The 23,359-nt window shown below is 30.3% G+C and overlaps 3 protein-coding genes across 3 annotated transcripts; all 3 read right to left on the bottom strand.

Moving 5' to 3' along the window:
- Positions 1-1,282: 1,282 nt before the first annotated feature.
- On the bottom strand, positions 1,283-4,134 carry LOC122583860. The gene is made up of 3 exons (XM_043756234.1): positions 3,589-4,134; positions 2,072-2,257; positions 1,283-1,668 (listed from the first exon to the last, which is right to left on the bottom strand). The coding sequence occupies exons 1-3, from the start codon at positions 4,060-4,062 to the stop codon at positions 1,378-1,380; spliced, it is 951 nt and encodes a 316-aa protein (XP_043612169.1). The 5' UTR covers positions 4,063-4,134; the 3' UTR covers positions 1,283-1,377.
- A 442-nt stretch (positions 4,135-4,576) lies between these two features.
- Positions 4,577-5,837, bottom strand: LOC122583361. Its single transcript, XM_043755777.1, has 2 exons — positions 5,363-5,837; positions 4,577-5,100 (listed from the first exon to the last, which is right to left on the bottom strand). The coding sequence occupies exons 1-2, from the start codon at positions 5,835-5,837 to the stop codon at positions 4,577-4,579; spliced, it is 999 nt and encodes a 332-aa protein (XP_043611712.1).
- An 11,689-nt stretch (positions 5,838-17,526) lies between these two features.
- LOC122582312 (transcription factor MYB83) lies at positions 17,527-21,641 on the bottom strand. Its single transcript, XM_043754681.1, has 2 exons — positions 21,212-21,641; positions 17,527-18,770 (listed from the first exon to the last, which is right to left on the bottom strand). The coding sequence occupies exons 1-2, from the start codon at positions 21,526-21,528 to the stop codon at positions 17,990-17,992; spliced, it is 1,098 nt and encodes a 365-aa protein (XP_043610616.1). The 5' UTR covers positions 21,529-21,641; the 3' UTR covers positions 17,527-17,989.
- Between the last annotated feature and the right edge of the window lie 1,718 nt (positions 21,642-23,359).

Raw genomic sequence — 23,359 nt, forward strand, 5'->3', positions numbered from 1 at the left:
TTTTTCCGCCTCAACTAAGTTATCGTGACAATCTCAAGGACCCCTATGACTTGAAATCCTGGATCCGCCACTGACCCTAGAATGCCACGACCATGAATGTGATTTAAACGTTCATTCTATTTGACACAAGTTCCTAACGTCATTGTCACTGACATAGTAATGTAGTCTCCATTACTAAACCAATAAGCCAAGTTCAAGTCCATAAGTCATCGTCTTTTTGAAAATACCATACACCACCAATAATCGCGGCGCGAGAATCAAATATCGCGGCGCGATACTGAATTTGAACTACATCGCGACGCGACCTGGAGGGATCGCGGCGCGAGACATGACCTGAACAACTGAAATCCAGTTTTTTTTTTACCATTCTCCGCAAATCAAATCGTTTCATAATCAAGTCTTTTCCATATAACGACTAGTGACATGTTCAAAGAACTAAAAACTTTCCATTTCGTTTACCAAAAACAATTCCAACCCTTTGATCTCAAATACTTACTTCTAACCACAATTTCATCCAAAAAGACTATATAATAACTCTTTCAATCTTTTATGCTAGCAAGTTCAATCTAAATAAATGGAAACTAACCATAAGATTGAATTTAGACAAATCAAAAGTTTAGAGACAAAGTTTATTTACCAATTTGAAGTTCTTGAAATAAAATTTAGAAAATGAAGATGATGATGATTACAAAAAGATTATTATTGTACCAATTAAAAGTATTTTTCCTATACTTGATGAACCGTAAGAAAGAATGAGATCTAGAGAAAATTTAGTTTGTAATGAAATGAATGTGATGTGTGTTTTTGGTGTGTGTGTGGCGCAGGAACAAAGAAGAAGAAAAAGGGGCAGGGGCTTGAGTTCCTTTTCCCTCCGGACATTAAAGATCCGGCCCATGTGGCCGCCGGATTATAATTTAAAGTAAAGGTATTTTCCCTCGTGTTATTTAAATTAAGACGAGTCAATATTATTCCGTCAAAGTAAACTTTAAAATATTAAGTCTAGACAGTCTATTTATTGTGTAAAAGACATAACCTTTAAATATTTATTTAAAGTTATTTTTAAGACTGAGCATTCGTGTAGATAGCTAATAGTCTACTTCATTGGGATACGTCTAGCTGAACTAAGTCAAAAGTCCAAATGTCTAATAATTTACACGTTAAAGACCGTCTAAATTTGACGAGATTATGATAATGGCTAATCTTAAACGAGATTTAGACTAACCCGTTGCTAATTAATTACAAGTTGTCACAACTAATTTTTGAATAATTGTGGAAATCTGTCTTCAAAAAAGAACAAGATTTTCAATAAAATTAATCTCAGCACTTTGTCTTGTGGATGTAATCCCCTCTTTTTTAAGGAATAGAGATTAGTAGGAATCACAACAATTTACATTGGTTATCATACATTTTGGTTTTATGTTGTTTATCATAGGTTCTGTTGGAGATTAAAATGCATTCAGCAAGATGATGATACTTAGGACGAATAAGTTTTCCAACGACGTGAAATCGTGACTGAAGTTTCACACGAATGACCGACGATAACCCGTTTCCAGAGTCTAAAATGTCTTGCATACTTCTTCCTGCACCATACATAGGCTTATTTGTTGTCCCCAAGTATAAGACGAAAGACGTTGGCCCATTACTTGATGCATAAAGTTCATTTGTTTCCTGAAATGCATTTAGGCCATCATGGTTAGCAGTTTAGTTGTCATAGATGACTTAAAACATCAACTTATACATTAAGAAATATTAATGACCTAAGCTTTTACATTCTTAAGTCTAAGTCTATTTATTTTAGGTTCTCTTTCTTAAAAAAATTTCTATTTCAGATCAACAAATCAACATAGGGGAAATTATACGTACCGCAGATTTGCAGGTTATACCCATTTCTAAAAAACTTCAGTAGGACAAATTTTAATAAACAAACAAAATTTCCTTTAGTAAAAAACCGTTGATCGAGTAGCACTCAATAACTGGTGTTGCAACACCGATCATTTTCCATCGATGTACACATTAAATTAAAAGTTATGATAACTCAAGGTTTGGTTGAATAGTTGAAGGTGGAGGTTACCATTGAGGTTGCGAATGGGACATTATTGAACGACCAAGTTAAAACAACGGGGTGAATGTGAAGACCGTAAAGACGAGACTTGATGTGTATGAGTAAATTCATTGTACAATTGCAAGTGAGGAACTTGGTGGTAACACCCGTGTTATCAACTCCTTCACCTAGCTGAAATTCATTTATTCGTTCAATCTGTCACAACACAAAATCATAAAATTAGACGAAGAGCTCATTAACCATCTATAAGCATTTGTAGGACTCTAAATATTTTGCAATAACTACAAAACTTACTACAAATTAAAGGAAGGGTGTTAGTATTAAAAAGCCCCCAATATTCATATCTCGATAATAAATAAAAGACAATTGTCTTTTAAATGTATTTTTAAAAAAATTATGATGTGACAAATCTACAACTTTACTTAGAATGTCTTTATTTCAATTATGATGTCATAAATAATTTACAATATTTTTAACTAAAGATTATAGCTTACTAAATGCTTATTTAAAGGTCTTAATCTTTTATTACAAATAAAGAAAATTATTTTATACAGTATAATTTTTTTATGTTTTGTTAATGCAATAGGTACTTTAGTTTATAAATTATTGTGTTATTCAACTCATTGTCTCCATATCGATTTATAATATATTAATTAAAAAAAAATTACATGCATATTTTTTAGTTTTATAATTTTAATTAAAACGTCCGGGTTAAACCCGGGTAAATTCGCTAGTATCCAATTTGTTTGATGATACTACAAAAATTAAAACCTTATAAGGATTCGTATTTAAATATACAAAATATGAAAAAATAAAATAAAAAAATAGATAAAACCTGATTTTAAGGACATTGAACCTTTTTGTAAAATATCCCATCTACCTTATTGGCCCAACTAAATCAAGTTAAAGAAGCCCAAAGAGTATCCAATAATTGATTCAACGTGGAAATATATATTTGGGCTTGGATTGCATCACTTTATAAAAATGTTCCACTCTGTTTTCTTTTTATTTTGTTCTCTTTTTTTTTTTCCCTCTTGCATTGTTACTTTAAGAAAGTAAATTTCACAAACTATAATGTGATCGATATGGTTATGTAACATGAATTTAAAATTATTATATAAATGATAATATATATATATACTTTATTCTTGAATACGGAACTAATAAATTAAAGAAGTTAATGTTGATTTTCATTTACAAAGGGCATTTTTTAGAAATTCTTTTAATTTGTTAGTGGTCATGAAAATTTTTTCCGGCTCAGTATTGATACTTGAATTCTTAAGACCGGCCCTGATGATTACATTATTTTCCTTCTGTTTAATCTTATTTTCATTTTACATCTATCCTTTTCTTCTATATATGTCTGATCAAATGAATCAGCATACTCATTGTTTAAAAAATAAATAAATTAATAAGCATATATTAAGGTAAACCAAATGCATTGCGGTCTATATTAGTATCATTTACTTAGATGAAAGTTGTATGTATGTATGCATGCTTATGTGAGACAGAGATAGCAAGTGGACCTTGATAGTAATAATAGGAGGTGGAGGCTTTGTAATGAGATAGAAGAAAAGCAATGCAACTCCAAAGCTCACCATCATTCTTAAAAATATTTGAAACCATATCCAAACACATGAATCACTATGCGAAAACGTTATGAAATCCCTCAATTTCTTCCTAGGACTAATCTCTTCTTCTTTGTCCTCCTCATTTTCGACATCTTCTCCATCCTTGTCTTCTTGGCCAATATGTACCACCACCCCAACTTCATGCATTTTCTTTTCATGCAAGAAGGAATTGGTGGATCCATGAGACGAGGAATAGTGAGATAGAGTAAGGCGACGTTGGGTGGCCGGAGAGTGGAATGAAATGAAATCATGGTTGTAATTGGAGACTGTCGTGGTGGGGCTTTGGACGAAGTATAGCGTCGTATAAGGCTGATGTGACCGGAAAAGTGCTTCTTCCTCCAATGACTCCATTGTTGACGAGTTTGTCATCAAAGAGAGAATTTATGGTGATGTAGTGGATCGAGGGTTTGGAGAAATTAATGTTTATAAAACTGTCATAAAAGTAATATATAGGAAAAAAGCTTTGATATCTTAATATGAATTAATACTATATTTATCAAGGGGATGACTAAATTGATAGGTGACTCAGTAAGACTAAGAGGAGTGGTGTCGGGGGAAAGAGGGGCGACTTGTGCCATGTGGCATGGAGGATAAAAAGAGTTGCCCCTCAAAAAGGGTGAAAATGGGTGGGTTTTTAAGTAAGGGGCGACTTGTGCCATGTGACACTTTCAATGATTGGTTTTAATGATTGGTTTTTTTTTTTTTTTTAATTTTTTATGATTTTCATATTATTTTAAAAATAACAAAATTTCTATAAATAGTAAAATAAAATACTAACCATTAAAATTAAAATCCAACACATACAAACTAGAACATAAAAACCACACATCAAACACATAAAAAAAAATTATTCGATACACAAACACAAATAAATAACTAATAACTAATCATCATCGCTAAAGTAGTCATCGACTTCCAATGGCACGTATGGTGGAGGATTTCCCCTCTTGTTTTCCCAAAGATGATCTACCAAATCCGCTAAGAGCATGTTGTGGGTTTGGCTATTTCGTACGGCTTGTGAATTCGCGATCCGTTGCTCCATTGGAGTTTGTTGTTCCCAATACGCCGGGTCTAGTGTCGGGTCTTCATCGTTGAAGTCTTGACAAAAAGCTTTATCTTCATCCTCCAATATCATGTTGTGTAGAGTGATACACGCGTATATCACGTCATGCATCCTCTGCTTGTCCCAAAACCGTGAGGGAAAACTAATAACTTTCCAACGCTTTTTAAGAACCCCGAATGCTCTCTCGATATCCTTTCGGGCCGATTCTTGTTTTTTCTTAAAGTATTTTCTCTTTTCATCAATCGGGTCAGTAAAAGTCTTCACAAAAGTGGAATACTCAGGGTAGATGCCATCTGTCAAGTCGTATCTGGCTTTGTAGTAGTTGTTGTTTGCATAAAAACCCGCTGTAAATTAAACAAAAGCTAATATTAGTTAACAAAAGCATATATAATATATTACTACATATTATATACATAAACGTTAAGTACGTAATTAACCTATAGGTGCCAAGCCAAATATAATTTCTTCCAAGACTGGGGACGCCTCAAACACGTTGATGTCATTGTTGGACCCCTGCTGACCAAAATAATTATGTACTAAATATTATGTACGTAACTATATAAAATGTACGTAACTAATTACTATATAACTATATATAAAATGTACCTTTACAAAAATATATCAGCGACTCCCGGGAAGTCCTAGCTGACATCTCCAAATGCTCGTCAAACAAGTCGACGCTACACCCATATGCTAATTGACGAAGCGCGGAGGTAGTCTTGTGTATCGGCATGAAACCCAGCTTCCCACGAGCATCCATTCTTTTTTGAAAATATGGATACCTTTCTTCCAAGTTATTTGTAATTCTCAAAAATAGCCGCTTGCTCATACGATAGCGCCGTCTAAAATCCCTCGCGCCAAATACGGGTCGCTCAGCAAAGTAAAGGCGGACCAATCGCGCGTATGCCTCCTCACGTCGACATTCCAGAACCGTTCTTCTTCTAAGCGAAAGTTGGTCTTCCTCGTCCTCCTCGTCTTCCGCGACTTGAATCATAGTAGTAACTGTCAAAGCAACGGTACTAAGAATAGCGTCGTCGAGATCGATTGAATCATCGGATGAAGAGGGTGATGGAGGATCCATATCCGTAATATATGTATATATTTATGTAAAAATGGAAGAAGATTTATGTGTGTGTGTGATGGTGTTTTGTATATATGTATATGTTTTGTTAAAAAAGGAAGAAGATGAAGATATATATAGGAAGGGGAAAATTAAAAAAAAAAAAAAAAAAACAAAACAAAACAAAATAGCCGTTAATGGCTTTGGAAAGGGGGAAAAATCTTGAAGTGAGGAGGGTCAAAGGTGAGAACGGGCGAGGGAGAGAGGTCGGCCAAAAGGTGAGTCAGTGGACGGGGGTGGTGTGGGGGGCGAGAGTCGGGCCCTTTTTGGTCCACTCCGTTCGGTCTAAGATTATAAAAATAGGCGATCGTTTTAGCCTTTCAAAAATCTAGGGGTCTTAATATTTTATATACTAGATTTACTGTTTTAATTTTAAGCTAGGTACAATTATAATTTGCATTGTAGTAATGGCATCTTAAATGATTTTTGCATCGTATCTTTTTTATTACTAGTATATCAATGTTATAAGTTGAGCTATCGATTTTATTTTTGGTTTGTTTATTTTAATTTATATGCTAATGAACTATATTCTCAAAATGAGTCTCGCTTAAGGTATCCAAAGACCTAAAGTCGACACTGTGACTTAATTACGGTACTCAATATGTAGTAGACAACTAAAATATGTAAGAATGTTTTACTATATAATACTATGAAACATGTGAATTTTTTCATTTGAAAACTAAAATTTTCGTGAAAACTAAAAAACTAATCAAAACACACTGTGATCTGAATTTAACACGATATGTTTTAATTGTTTTTTATAATGTGTTTTTATTGTGTAATCTAAAAACACATTATTTTAAGTTTTAAATCACAATGTGTTTTTGATAACGCATGAATATCAGAAAACTGTTCAAACACACTGTGATGTAAACTTAACACAATGTGTTTTTGAAAAACACATTGTGTTAAATTCAGATCATAGTTTGTTTTGATCAGTTTTTTAATTTTCATGAAAATTTTAGTTTTCAAATGATCATAATTTTATGAAACATATTTTGAATTATACGATTAAATATGGTAGTGCACGAATACAATACTATTTCTTTTATTTTGAATTTCTTTTTCATCATAAGATAAATGCGTAAATAATGCAAAGGTTTGTAATGATTTATACTACTACTAGTGGATGTCAAAGGTAAATGGGGATGAATGAATTATTATAAAAGCAAAGTAAAGCTGTAAGCGAAGTGATAATCATGAGTAATAACAATATGGCATGAGTATCTCTTTTATATGATTTTATAATGTTTTACTATATTGGATTCATATACGTAAATCGGTAACGTGCACATTTCATTTATGATATTTTGCTTGTCCATAGGAAACAATATATATTAAGATTTTGGTTCAAACTTAACGAATATTTGCGAAAATAATATTGAATATTTGAATCTTACTATGATGCATAAGCGTTGTCGCTAATCTTGTACATGAGCTAATGGATCCATTAATGAAAAGTATGGGGAAAAGCTTTGCAAATCTTACCGAATTACAAGAGCTAGCTAAGAACACATATTTGTGGTAATTTATATATAATCAACGCAAAATCCAATTGCCTATCATTACACGAAGAACACCGGCCTGATCAACTAATAAACCAAATATTATTTTGCTTTTCATTTCATATAAGAATTCTAGGTGTTTGAATACTGTTAGTCGTACATAGATTATCGAATTAATTGTCATAAAAACTAATCAAATTATTAATTGTCATAAAAACTAGTTGTCATAGCTTTAACATGACATTATTGTTACAAAGGAATTAAGAACTTAACTCTTAATCGATAATATATTATAATATCAATATATTGGTGAAGATTTATAACAAGAATATACATTACGTAATTGTCATGAGTGATGACGGATGGTAATCATTGACCGTATACATAAATGTCATGTTTTAGCTTTTTTAATGATTAAGGATGAAATTTGGTAACATAAATTATATTAACTATATAGTATATGAATAGGGTTAATGATAAAATTAAGCATGCTTGCTTTTGGTATCATATCTCTGGCCATTGATTGAAAAGTAAAACATTTCGGTGTAAAGCAAATTTTATTTTGAATCTATTGCAATTAACAAATGGATATCTAGTCTAACGATTATTAACATATTAAAATATAAAAGAGTTCTTTTTTTTCAATAAAGGCAGTCCAACTGGTTAGAGACACTTCTGGTTTACCTAAGGTCTTAAGTTCGATCCTTAGGGATGACAAAACATTGGGGTTTTTCCCTCTGAATACTTGTAATGGACCATGGTCAAGATCTCGTTGTCTAGTATGCAATGCTTCACCATTATACGGTGAGATTTCCCTGATGTCGTATGCCAATTAAATGTTCGAAAAAAATTCAACCTTTAAAAAAAATAAAGTATAGCCGTTCACACAAGAAAAAAGTATCTTTTAATATACAAAAAGAGAGTTGTTTAATGAGCGTTTATTTTGTGATTATTTCTCCTACCATTAATGTCTCATTTTAATGTCTAAACGAGTTGATAAATGTGAACTTTTGGTGCTTAATGAGATTCAATATTAACGCAGGTTCACAGAAGATGCGAATGAGAGTAAATGTCATTTATCAACTCAACTTATAGGCCAATGTACTTTACCAGATACAAGAAGGCGAAACAGAAGTCAAACTCAGAATACCTGGAGATGCAGGAGGAACCAGCGCGCTGGGGAGCCATCACCAGGGCCGCTGGGAGTCACACGACCAGAACCGACTTACAACTTTATAAGTAGAAAAATAAACCCTTAAACCCAAAAGAGAGCAATTTTTCAGTCACCAAACGCCACACTTCAACAGTAGGTCAAATTTTGCAGTCATAAGAGGATTTGGAGTTCCAAACACCTCTTGATCTTCAACTTCAGCCTAGATCTTCACTCTTCTTTACTTTTATTGTTGATAAACAATGTATTTAATATTCTGAGACTTTGTGATTTCTTTAAAATGTCTAGCTATAGTAGGCTGAATACTTGTTTGGATTGATGTGATCATGTAAACTTTTATTTATCTTATTTTATTTTTAGATCTGTTGGATTATGTTTACTATTTATTGTAGATCCATAGTTAAACAGTTTTTCATAATGTTTTTTGGTTTTATATGTCTATATATTAATTTAATTTTGATGATCGGTTTATAATCATTCACTAGGATCAATATACTTGGGACGGAAAACACTAATCGGTCTATAATTAGTTGTAAAAAGTGATTCTCCTCTAGGGAACGAATCCAGAACCAAAACAATTAAGACTAGTTGAACATGTTGCTTAACAATGTCAGATGCGATCTATAGACATGGAAACATGTACCATGACTACCGGAAAGAATTAATACATAGTGACTGGCTTAAGATCTTAGTATACTTAAAGATAAATCATAAACACTAACTTGTATTTTAATGCTTAGCAGTATATCTAGCAAGAATCTGTCTATATGATAACTGTGAGTCTAGCGACAGCCCTGCTAATTAGGTTTGGTTAATCTAACGAGAATCCGAACCGTGAAATAAGTTTTCCAACAGACTAACATAAGGTAAGATAATAATTGTCAAATTATATGTGAACGGATATGCCAAACAAGTATTTGTTTTAAATTTATTGTTACTGTTTCTCATTATTAGTATCTAGACTAAATTGGCTTCTTACTAGACCAAGTGGTTACGGTCTTCCTTTCATTTTATTGTTCTTAGTAGTTTAATTAGGATATCGTGACAACCCACAACCACTAGAATTACACTTCTTATTTGACTAGGTTTTGCAAACGTTCTTTCGAACAATCTTGTATTTATCAATAACTATATTATGCGCGATCGGGGCGTGTGTTTATTTTGATGTAATTACTTGTATAACTTTTTATAAATTTAAAACCAGTGTTCTTTTTTCAATTTATGATTCATTTTTGTTTTTGTTAAAATAAAACGCACATCATTGTTCTAATAATTTATCGACCAATTACAGCTCACGATTCCTTAAAGTTTACTTTTGCTTTCAATTTTAACCTTAATTTAGATATTTTTTGTTTTACATCACAAATTTAAATTTTTGACTAACAATTCTAATATAATAAATAAGAAATAATAATCAAGATATATTCAATAAAATAATGACTAATATTCAATTTTAACCTTAATGTTTACTTTTGCTTTCAATGTATCTTTGTTGTAATTTTGTATCATATTAATATAAAATTGATTAATTAATTAAAAATAATAAAACTTTAATGTATATATATTAAGATTGTAAAAGTAATCGTAACATTAACCTTTTTGAATTTTTTTTTATAGTAATTATCATCACATATAAAAAAACAAACACATGTAAAATTATAGTTTTTAAAGTAATCACATATAATGTTATCATATTTTAATTTAAATATTAAAGATTTGTTTAACCTATACATAAAATAATCACATATATTTTTTATAGAAATTTTTATATGTCTTTTTTTTATATAGAAATCACATATAACATTGTAAGATTAATCATATAATTTTAATGTCTTTTAGTGCATCGTCGAAATTCTATTAAGTTATAGTTTTAATGTTAAGAAAACATTCTTTTAGCTATCACGTACGTATAATTATATATGTCTTTTTTGGGTATTAGTTTTTTTAAATTAACATAATTAAAAAACGACGATAGAGGACACCATGTCTCTGAAACCACATTGGATTCTCATCATCCCACCTCGTAAAGGTTATAATGCTGGTAAAATATTTAACAGGATACCACATGATTTGAGCATTCCTATAGATCGAATCCATATATCTCAACTTCATATGTGAGTTTAAGTGAGTTTAAGTTGCATTGTTAACGAGTAGTAGTTCATCTATTGATGAGTTGGTAAATTAAAAAAATTATACTATTAGATCTAAACAATCTAACAAGACGTTAAAATATAAAAATTCTAAAGATACATTAAAAGTCATAAACTAGAAAACTTTAAATGCTAAAACTTTATTAAATTATTTCTATGTCGATTAGTGGTATAGAAGTTTCAATTGTAAGATTCTAAGTTAAGTGTTTTATAAAACAGTATATAACGATTTATATTTTAAAGTTCAAACCTTTTTAAAAAGTACGAGAGAAGTATCCGCGCAATATGACGGCGGTGACGACGACAGGTGATGGTGGCGGTGGTGGCGGTAATGGTTTGTGTATCAATGTAAAAATAATTGATTTATAATGTAGTGTACTTATTTTCAAAAAAAGAGCTAGAAAATTCACTGTGTGAGGGCAAATTTAAAAGTCGTATGTCATACTTAGGGTTTTAAGATTTTTGATGCCTAGAGCTAGTCGTCACTCGCAAATGCATCTATTAACTTATGTAAAACTAAAACCTCACTTCAACAGTGTATTTTTAGAAAGACAATTGATATTTAAAAAATGGGGCTAGTAAAAATTAATATTCACTAAGAAATCTTTTAAGAAATAACTGTTTAGTTTTCAATTAACAAGTTTAAGATTATGTTTATTCCAAACTAACAGAAAGGTTAAAAATTTTGTATATTGCTATTATTTTAGTATTTTTCCCTAAATCAAAAAACCATATATATATATATATGGGCTTAAAAGGTTTTCTTTAAAGTAAAAGGGTCAATATAATCATTTCAATGAAGTTTAGAGATTTAAAAAACTATATCTAAAAAGTAAAGTAATTTTTGCAAATATATTGTCTTTGTAACAACACAACCACATACCACAAAATGGTTAGACCACCATTAAAACATAAAATAGTTTATCCGATCTATCCATTGTTACTTCAACAAAGTTTTTAAGTATATACAACATGGTTCTATTATTAGCTATTTAACTTTTCATTCTTTGATAGAGGTTAAATCCAAGTATATACTTTAAATCTTAAAAAAATAATAATTAGATTGTATCAAAATTGGAGTGGGGGCACTTGCCCACATTGCCCTCATGTTAAAATCCGTCATCACTGTTTATTTATTTTATCGGTTAAGGAATGTATGCTATAAATAATTTTTTTAAGAGTGATATAGTTATATTAAGTGAAAATATTTAAATTAGTTAATAAATGAGAGAGATAGTTTGAACAGATATTGGTTAGAAAATATTTTAGAAATATTTTGAGTAGATATAGTGTGTGATGAGTTGAGAATGTGTTAAAAGTTAAGAATATTTTAGGTTTTTTAATGATAGAATGTTGAAAAGAGGAAGAAATAATTTGTTTTATAAAAGAATAAAAATATACTATATATTAAGATGACATGTGTATGTAAACGATATAGAGCGATATTCTGTGTAAATTAAACACATTAATTGATTGCTTATACAATTTTTATTCGGATATTCTTGAAAGTCGGCATTTTATAACATAATATTTGTTTATATATTAGTAAGAAGTTGTAATTTTATATTTTGTTCGGGTATATTTTTTTTTATCTGGGTCGTCAATGATTGTACTTTGTTAAAAAAAACTTCAAGATTTCTTTGGGTTTTATTTTTTCTCTTATGTTGTTTTTTTTTCTTATGGGTTTTTTTTTCAAGGCAAATAAATGTATAACATATATACAACATATATACACAAATATCTACCAATATATATATAACAAGGTCCTAAATTCTTTTATGGAGAAAAAGGACTGTTAGATGAGTTCCAACTTTTGATTACAACTCTTAGATCTAAATAATAGTACCATTACCAAATTTAATATTAAGTAAACACAACATTAGTCCATCTAATTTAAATAATTTACACTTTTTTGTTTTCCATCACTAATTTACACTTTCCACCATTAATATTCAATCAATATTAAGAAAACATAATATTAGTCCTTGTATTTTAAATAATTAAATATTGTATATTTAATAAAGTATATATATACGTAGGAAGCCACGGATCGATCGATCAGTGTAATGTGTAAACATAATAAACTAATATATATATAGATGGGGGAAAACTTCATACTCACTTTTCCCATATATATGTATATATTCATGCATGTATGAGTTCACATTGTAACTGTACTATTAAGTTATCAAATTGTTTACAGTTATATTATATACATTGATGTGTGAAATCTAGTTATAAAATTTATAAACACGAATCACTGAAAAACTGACTATAACACACTTACGGGCAGTGGACCCGTTCGTATGCAGTATAGTAAACCGGTAAATCCGAGGTCGATCACAAGGACTTTTATAAGCAATTGTCTATATAAAGTGATTCAAGAAAAATGGGGTTTCGTGGCCGAGTTGCTACGTTGCAAATAGTTAGTAAAATTGGTTAGTAATCCCGTAGGATTAATCGCAAGAGAAAGAGTTTTGATTAAAACAATAATTTAAAAGGCATCCATCTTGATTTCGCTCGACAACATGTTTAGATTGCACTTAAAATGAAGTTCAAATTCGAATTCCGTTGATTAAATAACCGAGACTCAAACAAAGCTCCAACCCCGTACCCGTTTTGTAAATATGTAACTAATAATAATTTAATAGAAGAGAAAAAGATCAAACAATGGATGGGAAGGAGAAATAGTGGCTGGCTATCGATCGAATTTTAAGCTGCGGATGTTGTTGTCGAACTAAAAGCCAAAGAGCTTTGTGTTTTGCGGCTCCCAAAAACCACACGAATCGACCTCCAGTTTTTAGAATATGTAATTTACATATATGCTTGACATCACAATTCTACCGACTTCTCTTTTATTTTCAGCCCACATGAAGGGTCTTTTATAAGATTATATTATGAACTTTCAAATCTTGATTATTGTATTATAATTTGTTTTTACATAAGTGATGTTAATTAAAGTAAATATTAAAAGTTTAAGATTTTAATTTCCTAAATATTTTAGTTTTTAAATTTCTTACATAAACCCAATATTTGTTTCAAATATTATTAATATTAATAACAAAATTCAACCATGACTTTACAAAAATACTTTGAAAAATTCTAAAAATAACTATAAGTACATAATCCGAAACTCTTAATATATTAATGTAAAATTAATTTTAAAAATTCAAAAGGTTAACTATAAACACAAAAGGTAAACTTTGAAAAGGTGAGCAATTGGCAAGATCTTAAACCTTTGGGAAATTTATCAGGGTATAAATTACACTTTTGAAATTTGTAGGAGTGGATAATTAAAAGGATTTTCGATATTACTGGGTTTCATCCCAAACATACGTAGTTCAAATGCTAACTACTTTTGTTTTGTTAAATTTTATTTATATGTGTATTTATATAAACATTAAACTACGTGAAAATTGAAAAAAATGACTAATATAGCTACACTAATTAAAGAGAAGTCAAATCCATATAGAGCTCTTATTTATATCCCGCTAAACAAATCTATTTATATTGAATTTTAAACTATCACTTGATACAATAATTTGAAGTGTTACTAATTGTTTATACAAAAATACATTAACTTTGATCGTAAATGAGATAGTTTTCAATGAAAATTTGCTTATATGCATATTAACTCATTACAGCAAGATACTAATTAATTTTACATCTTTGGCATCATGATACTAATTAATCTATTTTCAACATCGTTTTTTTTTAGTTGTCAATGTATGATATTGTGAAACGATAACTTGTCACTAATTAAATACGTTATCTCGCGTATTACGCGGGACAATAATCTAGTTAATAAAACAACAAAAAGCCAGAAAAGTAAAAAAAAAATTTTGGTTAGTGGATCTCTAAGAGGTATCTTATTTTTGAAACTTTGCATAGATTTTTTTTTTTAATGCAAAAGTACATTTCCTTAAGTGATCGTAACACATTCAGTTATAAATGTAGTTATTTGAGCCCCAAGAGTATATTGTTTTGGATTTTCAGTACGGAGTAGGTATAGAAGACACAAATGTAACGTTTATCAATCTACATATTTTAGTGTGTTAATAACACTCTACATAAAAAAAAACCATTGTTGACTGACCTAAATAAATAGTGGATTGGAGGTTATATATGTCGCTTGATTTGCAAGAGATTAAAGCGAGGTATCATAGAGCTGAGGGTCATGATTGAACGCGGTAGTGACATGACATATATCACATGCTTTAATAGCAAGATATATATACATAAAAAAAAATTATATCATTCGTTCGGCTCACCATTATATTGTTATTGCTATTATAATCGACCAATCATATTTGTTTCTTATCTTAACCAAAGATATCCCTGTTTGGTATAATAGAATAAAAATGATGGAAAGAAAACGAGAACAATTTGTTTGATTGGAGTGGGAATTAGGAGAGACTAAAAAATCATTGGTTTTTTCGGTTTTTGGTTTTATCTGTTCAAATTATTCGGTTTTCATGATTTTTTCGTTTTTGGTTAGGTTTTTTTCACCCCTTTAGCATCCATATATAAATTTAAATATATTAATATTTTTTTTGTTTTATGGAAACTCTTAAATGCAAAGAAAAAATATTGACGAAGGAAATATGGTGGTCTCAAGTTTTTTTTTTTTCTTTTTTTAACGGCGGATGGTGGTCTCAAGTGTATGTTCAAGCTTTTGTTTTAGTTAGTATTTTGATTTTGATTTAAATATGACCATATGTGTGCAACACTGTATTGTATCGTATATTGCTTAAGTTATACATTGTGGTAAATTAATCAAGACATGTGATACCATTATCACTTATCATTTTGTTTTAATGAATAGGCTTTAGAATCGTATATACACAACAGGACTTAGCGTTAAGAGGCAAGTTACGTGATTGAGAGTTGGGATGGGTCAGTTAGAAATAATCTTTTTTAGTTATTTTTTATTTTTATTTTTTGATATGTGCATATTGAATATCATAGAAACATATATAACCAAATATGTGAACTAGACGATAGATAGCAAACTGTGACAAAACAATCAGTATAAAGACCGAACTATCTAACTAGCAAAAACAAGCTAAACCAAATCTTGCAAATTTGTGAACTATGTCCAAAACGGGGAACTAGCAGCAGAACTTAGCGAGATGACAGTTTTGAATAGCAAAACGAGGAAACAAAACTATCTAGCTAGTAGCTAGCAAGCTAAGTAAAATCGCCAAAAAGAATAATAGTGAGCCATATGAATGCCTTAATTATTCTGTAACATATCGTCAGCAATTAATGACACTGGTTGAGGAAACTTGGCAAACTAGACTGAACAATTGATCAACAATGATACCAGCCCAACTCGTTGAATTGTCAAATTTTACATACTAGGTGGTAGTTAGGTCCTTTTTAACCTTTAGGCGAGGTACTTTTGGTATAGTTTTTTTTTGGGTTTAATCACTGGATACACCATGTATCCAGTGAGATGAATCGCCGGAGTGAGATGAATCGTATCCGCCGTCACTGCTGGTGCCGGAGAAGATAGATGGTGGTGGTGGTTGCTGGAGGTGATCGTCGTCGGGAAACTGATTCAATAAAGTGTAATGATTACACGTATGTTTTTTTAAATGAAAATAAAATTTACCTGCCATAGCTGGTCACCTTATGCAACCATGTACAAAAAATGAAAGTATAAGGGTGTTCCACTTCAATAAAATTTGATATTATGCAACCGTGTACACCAGAGAAAGTATATGGCGTATCTAGTGATTAAGCTTTTTTTTTATGCCTACTTAATTAGTGTTTGGTGCAGTGAAGCCTGATTAAGAAAACCAACTATCTTGATCTGCTGTAGGTCTGCTGTAGGAAATTGACGTTCGAAATGTGCGAATGATTCCGGTAAATGGGTTTTTTAAATCCTAAAAGCATTTGCGTGGGTGGGTCAGTTTAATTTAAACTGGGTACGTCGGATGGAACTAAATGAATCATTTTAGTGATGGACCTTAAAGGGCTGGGCTTGTCGTATTTCTTGAGTTGGGTTTGATGTATATCGAATATGGCTTGTTGACATAAGAGCTGGATTATCTCTATGAAAAAAAAAAACATTAACTACAAGTCTACAACTACTTCAGATATTAAAAATAAATCTAAATTTCAACATCTTGTATTTATTTATTGATATGTCTTTATAAATATAAAAAAAACTAACAATATATAAATTATTTTAAGATTAAATAAATGTTTTTCAAAAGAATTATAAAAAATAAAATTCTTCTATACTTTCTGAATTTTAAGAAAAATAAAAATATTTTGAAATTGAAAAGAAAAGCATATGATTTTGGATTTTCTTAAAGATATTCTAAAGCATATGATCTTTTTGGATTTTTAAAAATAACTACAAACTCCTCTTTTGGTTCCGGTTTTGTTAAACAAATAGAATGACAAAGTGGAAATACATCACAAAAATATTGTTTTAATAGATAACTCTTTAATAATTAAAATCAAACAATACTACGTTGTCGCTACACCGCCGTATTACACGGATATTTGTAAGTCTCAAACAATGGTCAATCTTGAAAAGATTAAGTGACAAGACCGTCAATGAAATATTTCGATTATCTGCCTAACCAAAATGATAGATGCATTTGTTAAAATTCGTTACGGGTAATTTTAGGTATGCTATCGGTATCCATAATTAATCTGAAATTTTTGATTATGTCTTGGTAAAGCAAACTATGTGTTTTATGTTGCAACGTCCATGATAATGCATGCAATACACCACACACACACACATGACACAACTATGCAATTAATAAAGAGTGAGAAAAAAATTTTCTTTCCAACGTGGCTTGTTATTAAATTTGTACATAATGAATATTTGCATCTATGAATATGATGAACATGTACACATAGAAAGAAAAATAAAAATGTACCATTACACAATTTGCTATACCTGTATTTCTAATGTACACAATACTACTACAATTTGCATATCTTCTCTTTATTTTCAGCAACACATTTTGCTATTCACATTTCGATTATATCGATCGAATTGAAGACCGTTTATCATCGGACAATTACAAATGGCACCGGATCTAGAAACTCAGTTGTCGAATACGAGCCCATCACGTATATATATCCAAGTCTTCTATTTACTTAGCATGTTTTCTTTGAGCTCAAAGTATGGTGCAAAAACACTAACAAGATGTATGCTCTTTAGTTTAAAAAGCTTAATCATAAGCAGAAAAGAATGTATATTCTGTCTATCTCCGGATATTTATTTTCCTAAATTTGAGAAGGAAAAAAAAAGGTGTTTTAGAATTCAAGATAAGGTAAAGAGGGGATATTTGCAAACAAACCCTCCAAATCCCATTCTCCCATTTTCAAGCTTTCTCCTGGCCAATGATTTTCAAAACCAACCACCTCTTCCACTTTAACTTTCCCATCAACATCTTCATTGAAGTGGTGGTTAAAATTTGTTGTTTTCTTATCAAATATGTAACTACTAGGATTAGCATTAACATCTCCATCCATGACTACACTACATCCAAGGTTAGTATTGTCATTTTCCATTGATCCCATAATATATGGCACTTCTCCAAAAACAATACCACAATCACCACCATATCCTCCACTATGATCTCCTCCCACACCAACAACTTCTCCTAAACAAGGAGAAACATTAAACAAACTTGATGCACCACTTGTGTCATTATTATTATTATTATTGATGTTATTTTGTTGAAGTGGTGGCAATTGACAAAAGTTGTCATTATTATGACTACTACCCTTCACAAGCATGAAATTGTTGTTATGCATGGAAGATATTGAGGATGTGGTTGTGGTGGTTGTTGATGAGTCCATGCACATAGTCATGAGGTCATGCTCATATTGCATGGACATGAACATACCAACTCCCATAATATCTCTACTAATTGGATCAGAGGATGTATCATCAACACTATTGTTTGGTGAGCTTTGAGAGGCAGTTGTAGTACTATTATTGACTTTCATTCTTTTCTTTATTGTTGAGTTCCAAAAATTCTTGATCTCGTTATCTGTTCTACCCGGAAGACGAGCTGCTATTTGAGACCACCTGAATTTATTTATATAAATTTGTTATGATTTAATAACCATCATGCATGTTAATTAATTAAGAACCATGCCTAAATGTCTTTCTAGCTACTTAAGCAAAAACCTCATGAAGATGACTAATTAATCACACTTTAAAAAAAGTCATATACGTATAATATATCATATATATGTGTATGTTGAATGTATAATAAATTATTTTAATCCTTTAATTAATTTAAAATCTTTTATCTCAAGAACCATACATCAAAATATTATAAAAATTATATGGGTGTTCTTAAAATTTCATGTTCTTTCACTAGAGAGGTCATTCGATATACTTTCAACGAAATTTTAAATCTGAGGGCGGAGCCCGTACGACCAAGACATTTGGCTATCACACTCTATGACCTATCACCTCCTATGACTTATCACACTCTATGATCCATCACCCCACTATCTCACCGCCGCAAAGCACGGGGTACTTTCTCTCGTATCATATATATGTGCATGTTGAATGTATAAACTAATAATAGATTTCAAGGGTTCTCTAGTTTTCAATTCTAAGCAAAGTTGGATTATCAAGTTACATCATTTTCTATGGAAGTTGAAAAAGTAAATGATGTCTCTTGTTAAGTCGTTATTAAGACTACTTATGATCAATTTAGCATGCACTTTGTCTGTTCAAAAAAGTTATGTTTTTAGTTACCTTTATATATTATTCAACGGGATATGTTGATATTAATTTATGTAACATGTATATACTCTTTATTTACTTTATTTTTTCTAGTAACTACAAAAGTTTTTTTGTTTTGTTTTTTCTAATGATGGAATTCTTGATTTGTAATATTATATTGTACGTAATCCATTGTTTTAAACATAAATAGATCATTCTAATGACAACTTTTAACATATATAAAACAGTTGTATTTATGAAATTGTAAAGACCTTCTAATATAAAAGATATAATAGTTAGTATTTAAAAAATTTACATATTAAAAACCTTTTGAGTAGTCTTTAGAAAGCTCCTCTAAATGTTGTAAGATATGTAGAATAGGTTAAAAAAATACCTACATGTTTTGACCAATTAAATATGTACATATATGTTGTAACGTCTGCATGATATGATATGCATGACATAAATGTTTATATTAGCTTAATAGCTTATAAGAAGGTTAAAGTTTATATGAGAATCATTTGTATATGAATATAGATAATTTTATGTATAATTGATATGTTCATATGTACGTCTACAAATTTGCTTACATACATCATTCATATATTACACGTAATAATTTAAAAGTTTCATGTTTTCTTCCATTTAGACGGTTTTATCATGAACGTTTTCCTATATATATATATATATATATATATATATATATATATGTATGTATGTACTTGAATGTGTGTGACAATGATATGTATAATTCCTTTTACTAGACTTAATGCAACTAATCCAATGAGGTGCATCAAGATTATGACACATTATGTACATGAGACTCGAGAGGAGTAATTGTAAGCAGTTGAAAGTACGTTCGTATATATATATCGTCCTTAAAATCGTATATAATTCACATTATTGCATAATTTATAAGTCGATCAGTTTTTTTCAATGATATGTAATTAGTTTTGCATGCAAGCTAAGTATTCATCAAACAAATAATAGATAGAAACAATAAAACTGATTAAACCAAAATGCAGCTTCTTTTGTCTCTAAATTTTAATATGTATTTCATTTTTTAGGAATTCCATGACTACAAAATGTAACTTAAATATTAAGTCATATATTTTATTTGTTATCTTTTTATCCTAGAGTAAAAAATATATATAAGAAATTGAGTTATCTAGTATCATCTATAACATACACAATTAATCTCGCTTATACATGATCATATCAGGCTTGAAAATATGATTTTGTTTTTAGTGACAAGATAAAACCTATTTAATTGTTAGAAATACTTGTTACATTAACATGTAGCCATCATGTATATGATGGTTTGAGCCAGTTAAGATTACATATTAGTATATATTTTACATATATATTATAACTTTATATACATTAACATATCATGAATTCAAAAATGAAACGGAAATGGATCTAAATTGTCACATATATGAACCGTAGACATGTTAACTACGTACTAATATCCTTACAAAACATATGCTTACATCTTATTAATTATGTACATTCATATGTTAATCATTCAAAATTAAACTTTGAGATGGGGTACCAATTTCTTGAATATTTGTAGATATGTTTGTATTTGGAATGGACATTTTTCATATGAATACACATTATATCAATTAAGAACGTATTGTGGACTTTTTAATTAAGGACTTTAAGTTTATCAGACCACATACATTGATCAATATACGCTTGTTTAATTACATATTTGGCAATATTTTTTGGCCGGACTTGACACAAAGACAAGAAACCATGCTAATTAAAGAAGGGACGAGACAAACCTGTTGCCAAGAATCGAATGCAAATGAACAATGAGTTGTTCTTCTTGAGGCGAAAATGCACCACGTTTGAGATCCGGTCTCAGATAATTGATCCAACGAAGACGACAACTCTTTCCACACCGTTGAAGACCGGCATTCCTTGCAATATCGGTCCAACACCCTTGACCATTCCTTAACATGTAATTCATCAACTTCTCATCTTCTTCGGGAGACCACAAACCTTTTCTAAGCTTCAACATTGTCTTCTCGGTATTCATATTGGTATTACTACTATTATTACACAACTTTTCTCGCCCAATTTGGTCTGGTTTTCTCATTGCAAAGATATATATCTAGGCCGGCTTTATAAATACTCGAACGACAAAAAGATTGAAGTCGAGTTTTCTTGTTAGGATGAGATCAAGTGGGCTTGGTTTGAGATCCTATAGTACATATATGATCATGATATGATATATGTATAGCTAGAGAGAGAGAGAGAGAGGGATTAAAGAGAAAGAGAAAGGAGAGAGAGAGAGATATGGTTGGTCTTCTTGTCTTTAACTCAAACTAGTCTTTTTCGATGCATTTTTCTTCACTCACAAGGTAATCATCATATGTGTATGAGAATTGATACAAAACCATTTTGCTTCCACTTCACATAATGATCATATATCATCTCTCTCACATTCTTCTTTAATTTCCATGGGCCTATTAGAGGTCCCCCTCCAATCCGTTTTCTACTCTACCCATCAATTAACAACACCCCACAAAACATCACATTCATCATCACCATTGCCACTTCCAGAAGCCATCACCCCCTCTCTCTCTTCTATTTTTTCGATATCATCTCGCGCACACACACGTGTACATATATATGAGATATATATACATAGAGTACATATGTACTACTATATTGTAACATACAATGCAAATTATGTACTAAAAAACATACAATTTAATTATGTCAATATTCAGGGGAGGGGAGGCACAAAGTTTGAACGGGCCGGGCACAAGGAATAAGTTTTTTTAATACATATTATATATTTAATAATGTATAACATGTTATATCTCTATAAATAAATATGTATCTGATTTCATTTAAATAGTTAATACTATAACTTTGTTATGTATATATTTTATTGTTATAATATTAGTTATCATTTTGTTTATATATTTGGATTCGCTAGAACTTAAGGACATTTTTTTCCGATTCAACCTGCGCATATTAATTCTCAATATTATGGGTGTAGTTTGAGATTACGTGAAAAAAAGACAGTAACATGTTAAAGCATGTCTATGTTAATTTTAAGGTAATCCACTTCCTAAGCAAATTAACTGTCGGCAGCTAATAATGTTTTTATCCCTTTACATTAATCATACGTATTATTGAAAATGAGTGATATGATGCTAACCACACTACATATAAACTAATTTAACCTTTTTTTTTTTTTTTTTTAATTATTCTTGACGCCAACCTCTAACTACTTCTTTTGTAAGTTTTTCAAACAGAATATTTGTCGGTCCATCGCTTTTTATTATTATATAAGTTGACATTGAGTTGATCCACTACACGTAGTCTTCTATTGAAGAGAAAACAAAGATATTTAATGTGGTTTAATATCCAATATATATGATCTCATATATAGAACTGTAGAAACCTGCAAATAGTTAGTTTTTGTATTTGTATTTTGGGATTTATAATCCGGATTTAAGTTTCAATTCTCTTTTGTGGGACGTAAGGGTAATTAATTGAGGGATATTTGGTGTATTTAGTATTTAGGTAGTCCTGGAGTAGCAATAGAATAGTTTTCCGGAACTTACAGGAAAAACTCTATAAATATTGATCCGCATCTTATCCCCAAATCGAATTTACAAAAAATAGGTTCCATTTGAGGATAAGATGCAAATCCATATTTGATTACTTAATAACTCATTTAGTTAATGAGTCTTGCTAATGATACTCTATAAGATTGTCGTTAATGTGTACTATAAAATAACTATATTTTTATCATAAAGCTTAAGGATTGAGCTTTATATATGAAAGATACAGTTATGTTATGCAACAGCTCTAGCTAGGGTTGTGCTTAGCATTTTTTTTATTATTATTTTAGTTCGTGCAATCAACCGATCCGCATTCATTTTCTATGACTCTCTTATTCACTATCTAGA

The sequence above is a fragment of the Erigeron canadensis genome, chromosome 9, assembly GCF_010389155.1.
Source record: "Erigeron canadensis isolate Cc75 chromosome 9, C_canadensis_v1, whole genome shotgun sequence".
Taxonomy (NCBI): Eukaryota; Viridiplantae; Streptophyta; class Magnoliopsida; order Asterales; family Asteraceae; genus Erigeron; species Erigeron canadensis.

What these genes read in the sequence shown, in the direction of transcription:
- LOC122583860 (XM_043756234.1), bottom strand. Translation starts at nt 4,062, where the DNA reads ATGACAAACTCGTCAACAATGGAGTCATTGGAGGAAGAAGCACTTTTC. An exon ending in CTCCTATTATTACTATCAAG is followed by an intron (nt 2,258 to 3,588) that starts GTCCACTTGCTA and finishes GTGTTGTGACAG; the next exon opens with ATTGAACGAATAAATGAATT. An exon ending in TCCCATTCGCAACCTCAATG is followed by an intron (nt 1,669 to 2,071) that starts GTAACCTCCACC and finishes AATGCATTTCAG; the next exon opens with GAAACAAATGAACTTTATGC.
- LOC122583361 (XM_043755777.1), bottom strand. Translation starts at nt 5,837, where the DNA reads ATGGATCCTCCATCACCCTCTTCATCCGATGATTCAATCGATCTCGAC. An exon ending in GCTGATATATTTTTGTAAAG is followed by an intron (nt 5,101 to 5,362) that starts GTACATTTTATA and finishes TTTAATTTACAG; the next exon opens with CGGGTTTTTATGCAAACAAC.
- LOC122582312 (XM_043754681.1), bottom strand. Translation starts at nt 21,528, where the DNA reads ATGAGAAAACCAGACCAAATTGGGCGAGAAAAGTTGTGTAATAATAGT. An exon ending in CATTCGATTCTTGGCAACAG is followed by an intron (nt 18,771 to 21,211) that starts GTTTGTCTCGTC and finishes AAATAAATTCAG; the next exon opens with GTGGTCTCAAATAGCAGCTC.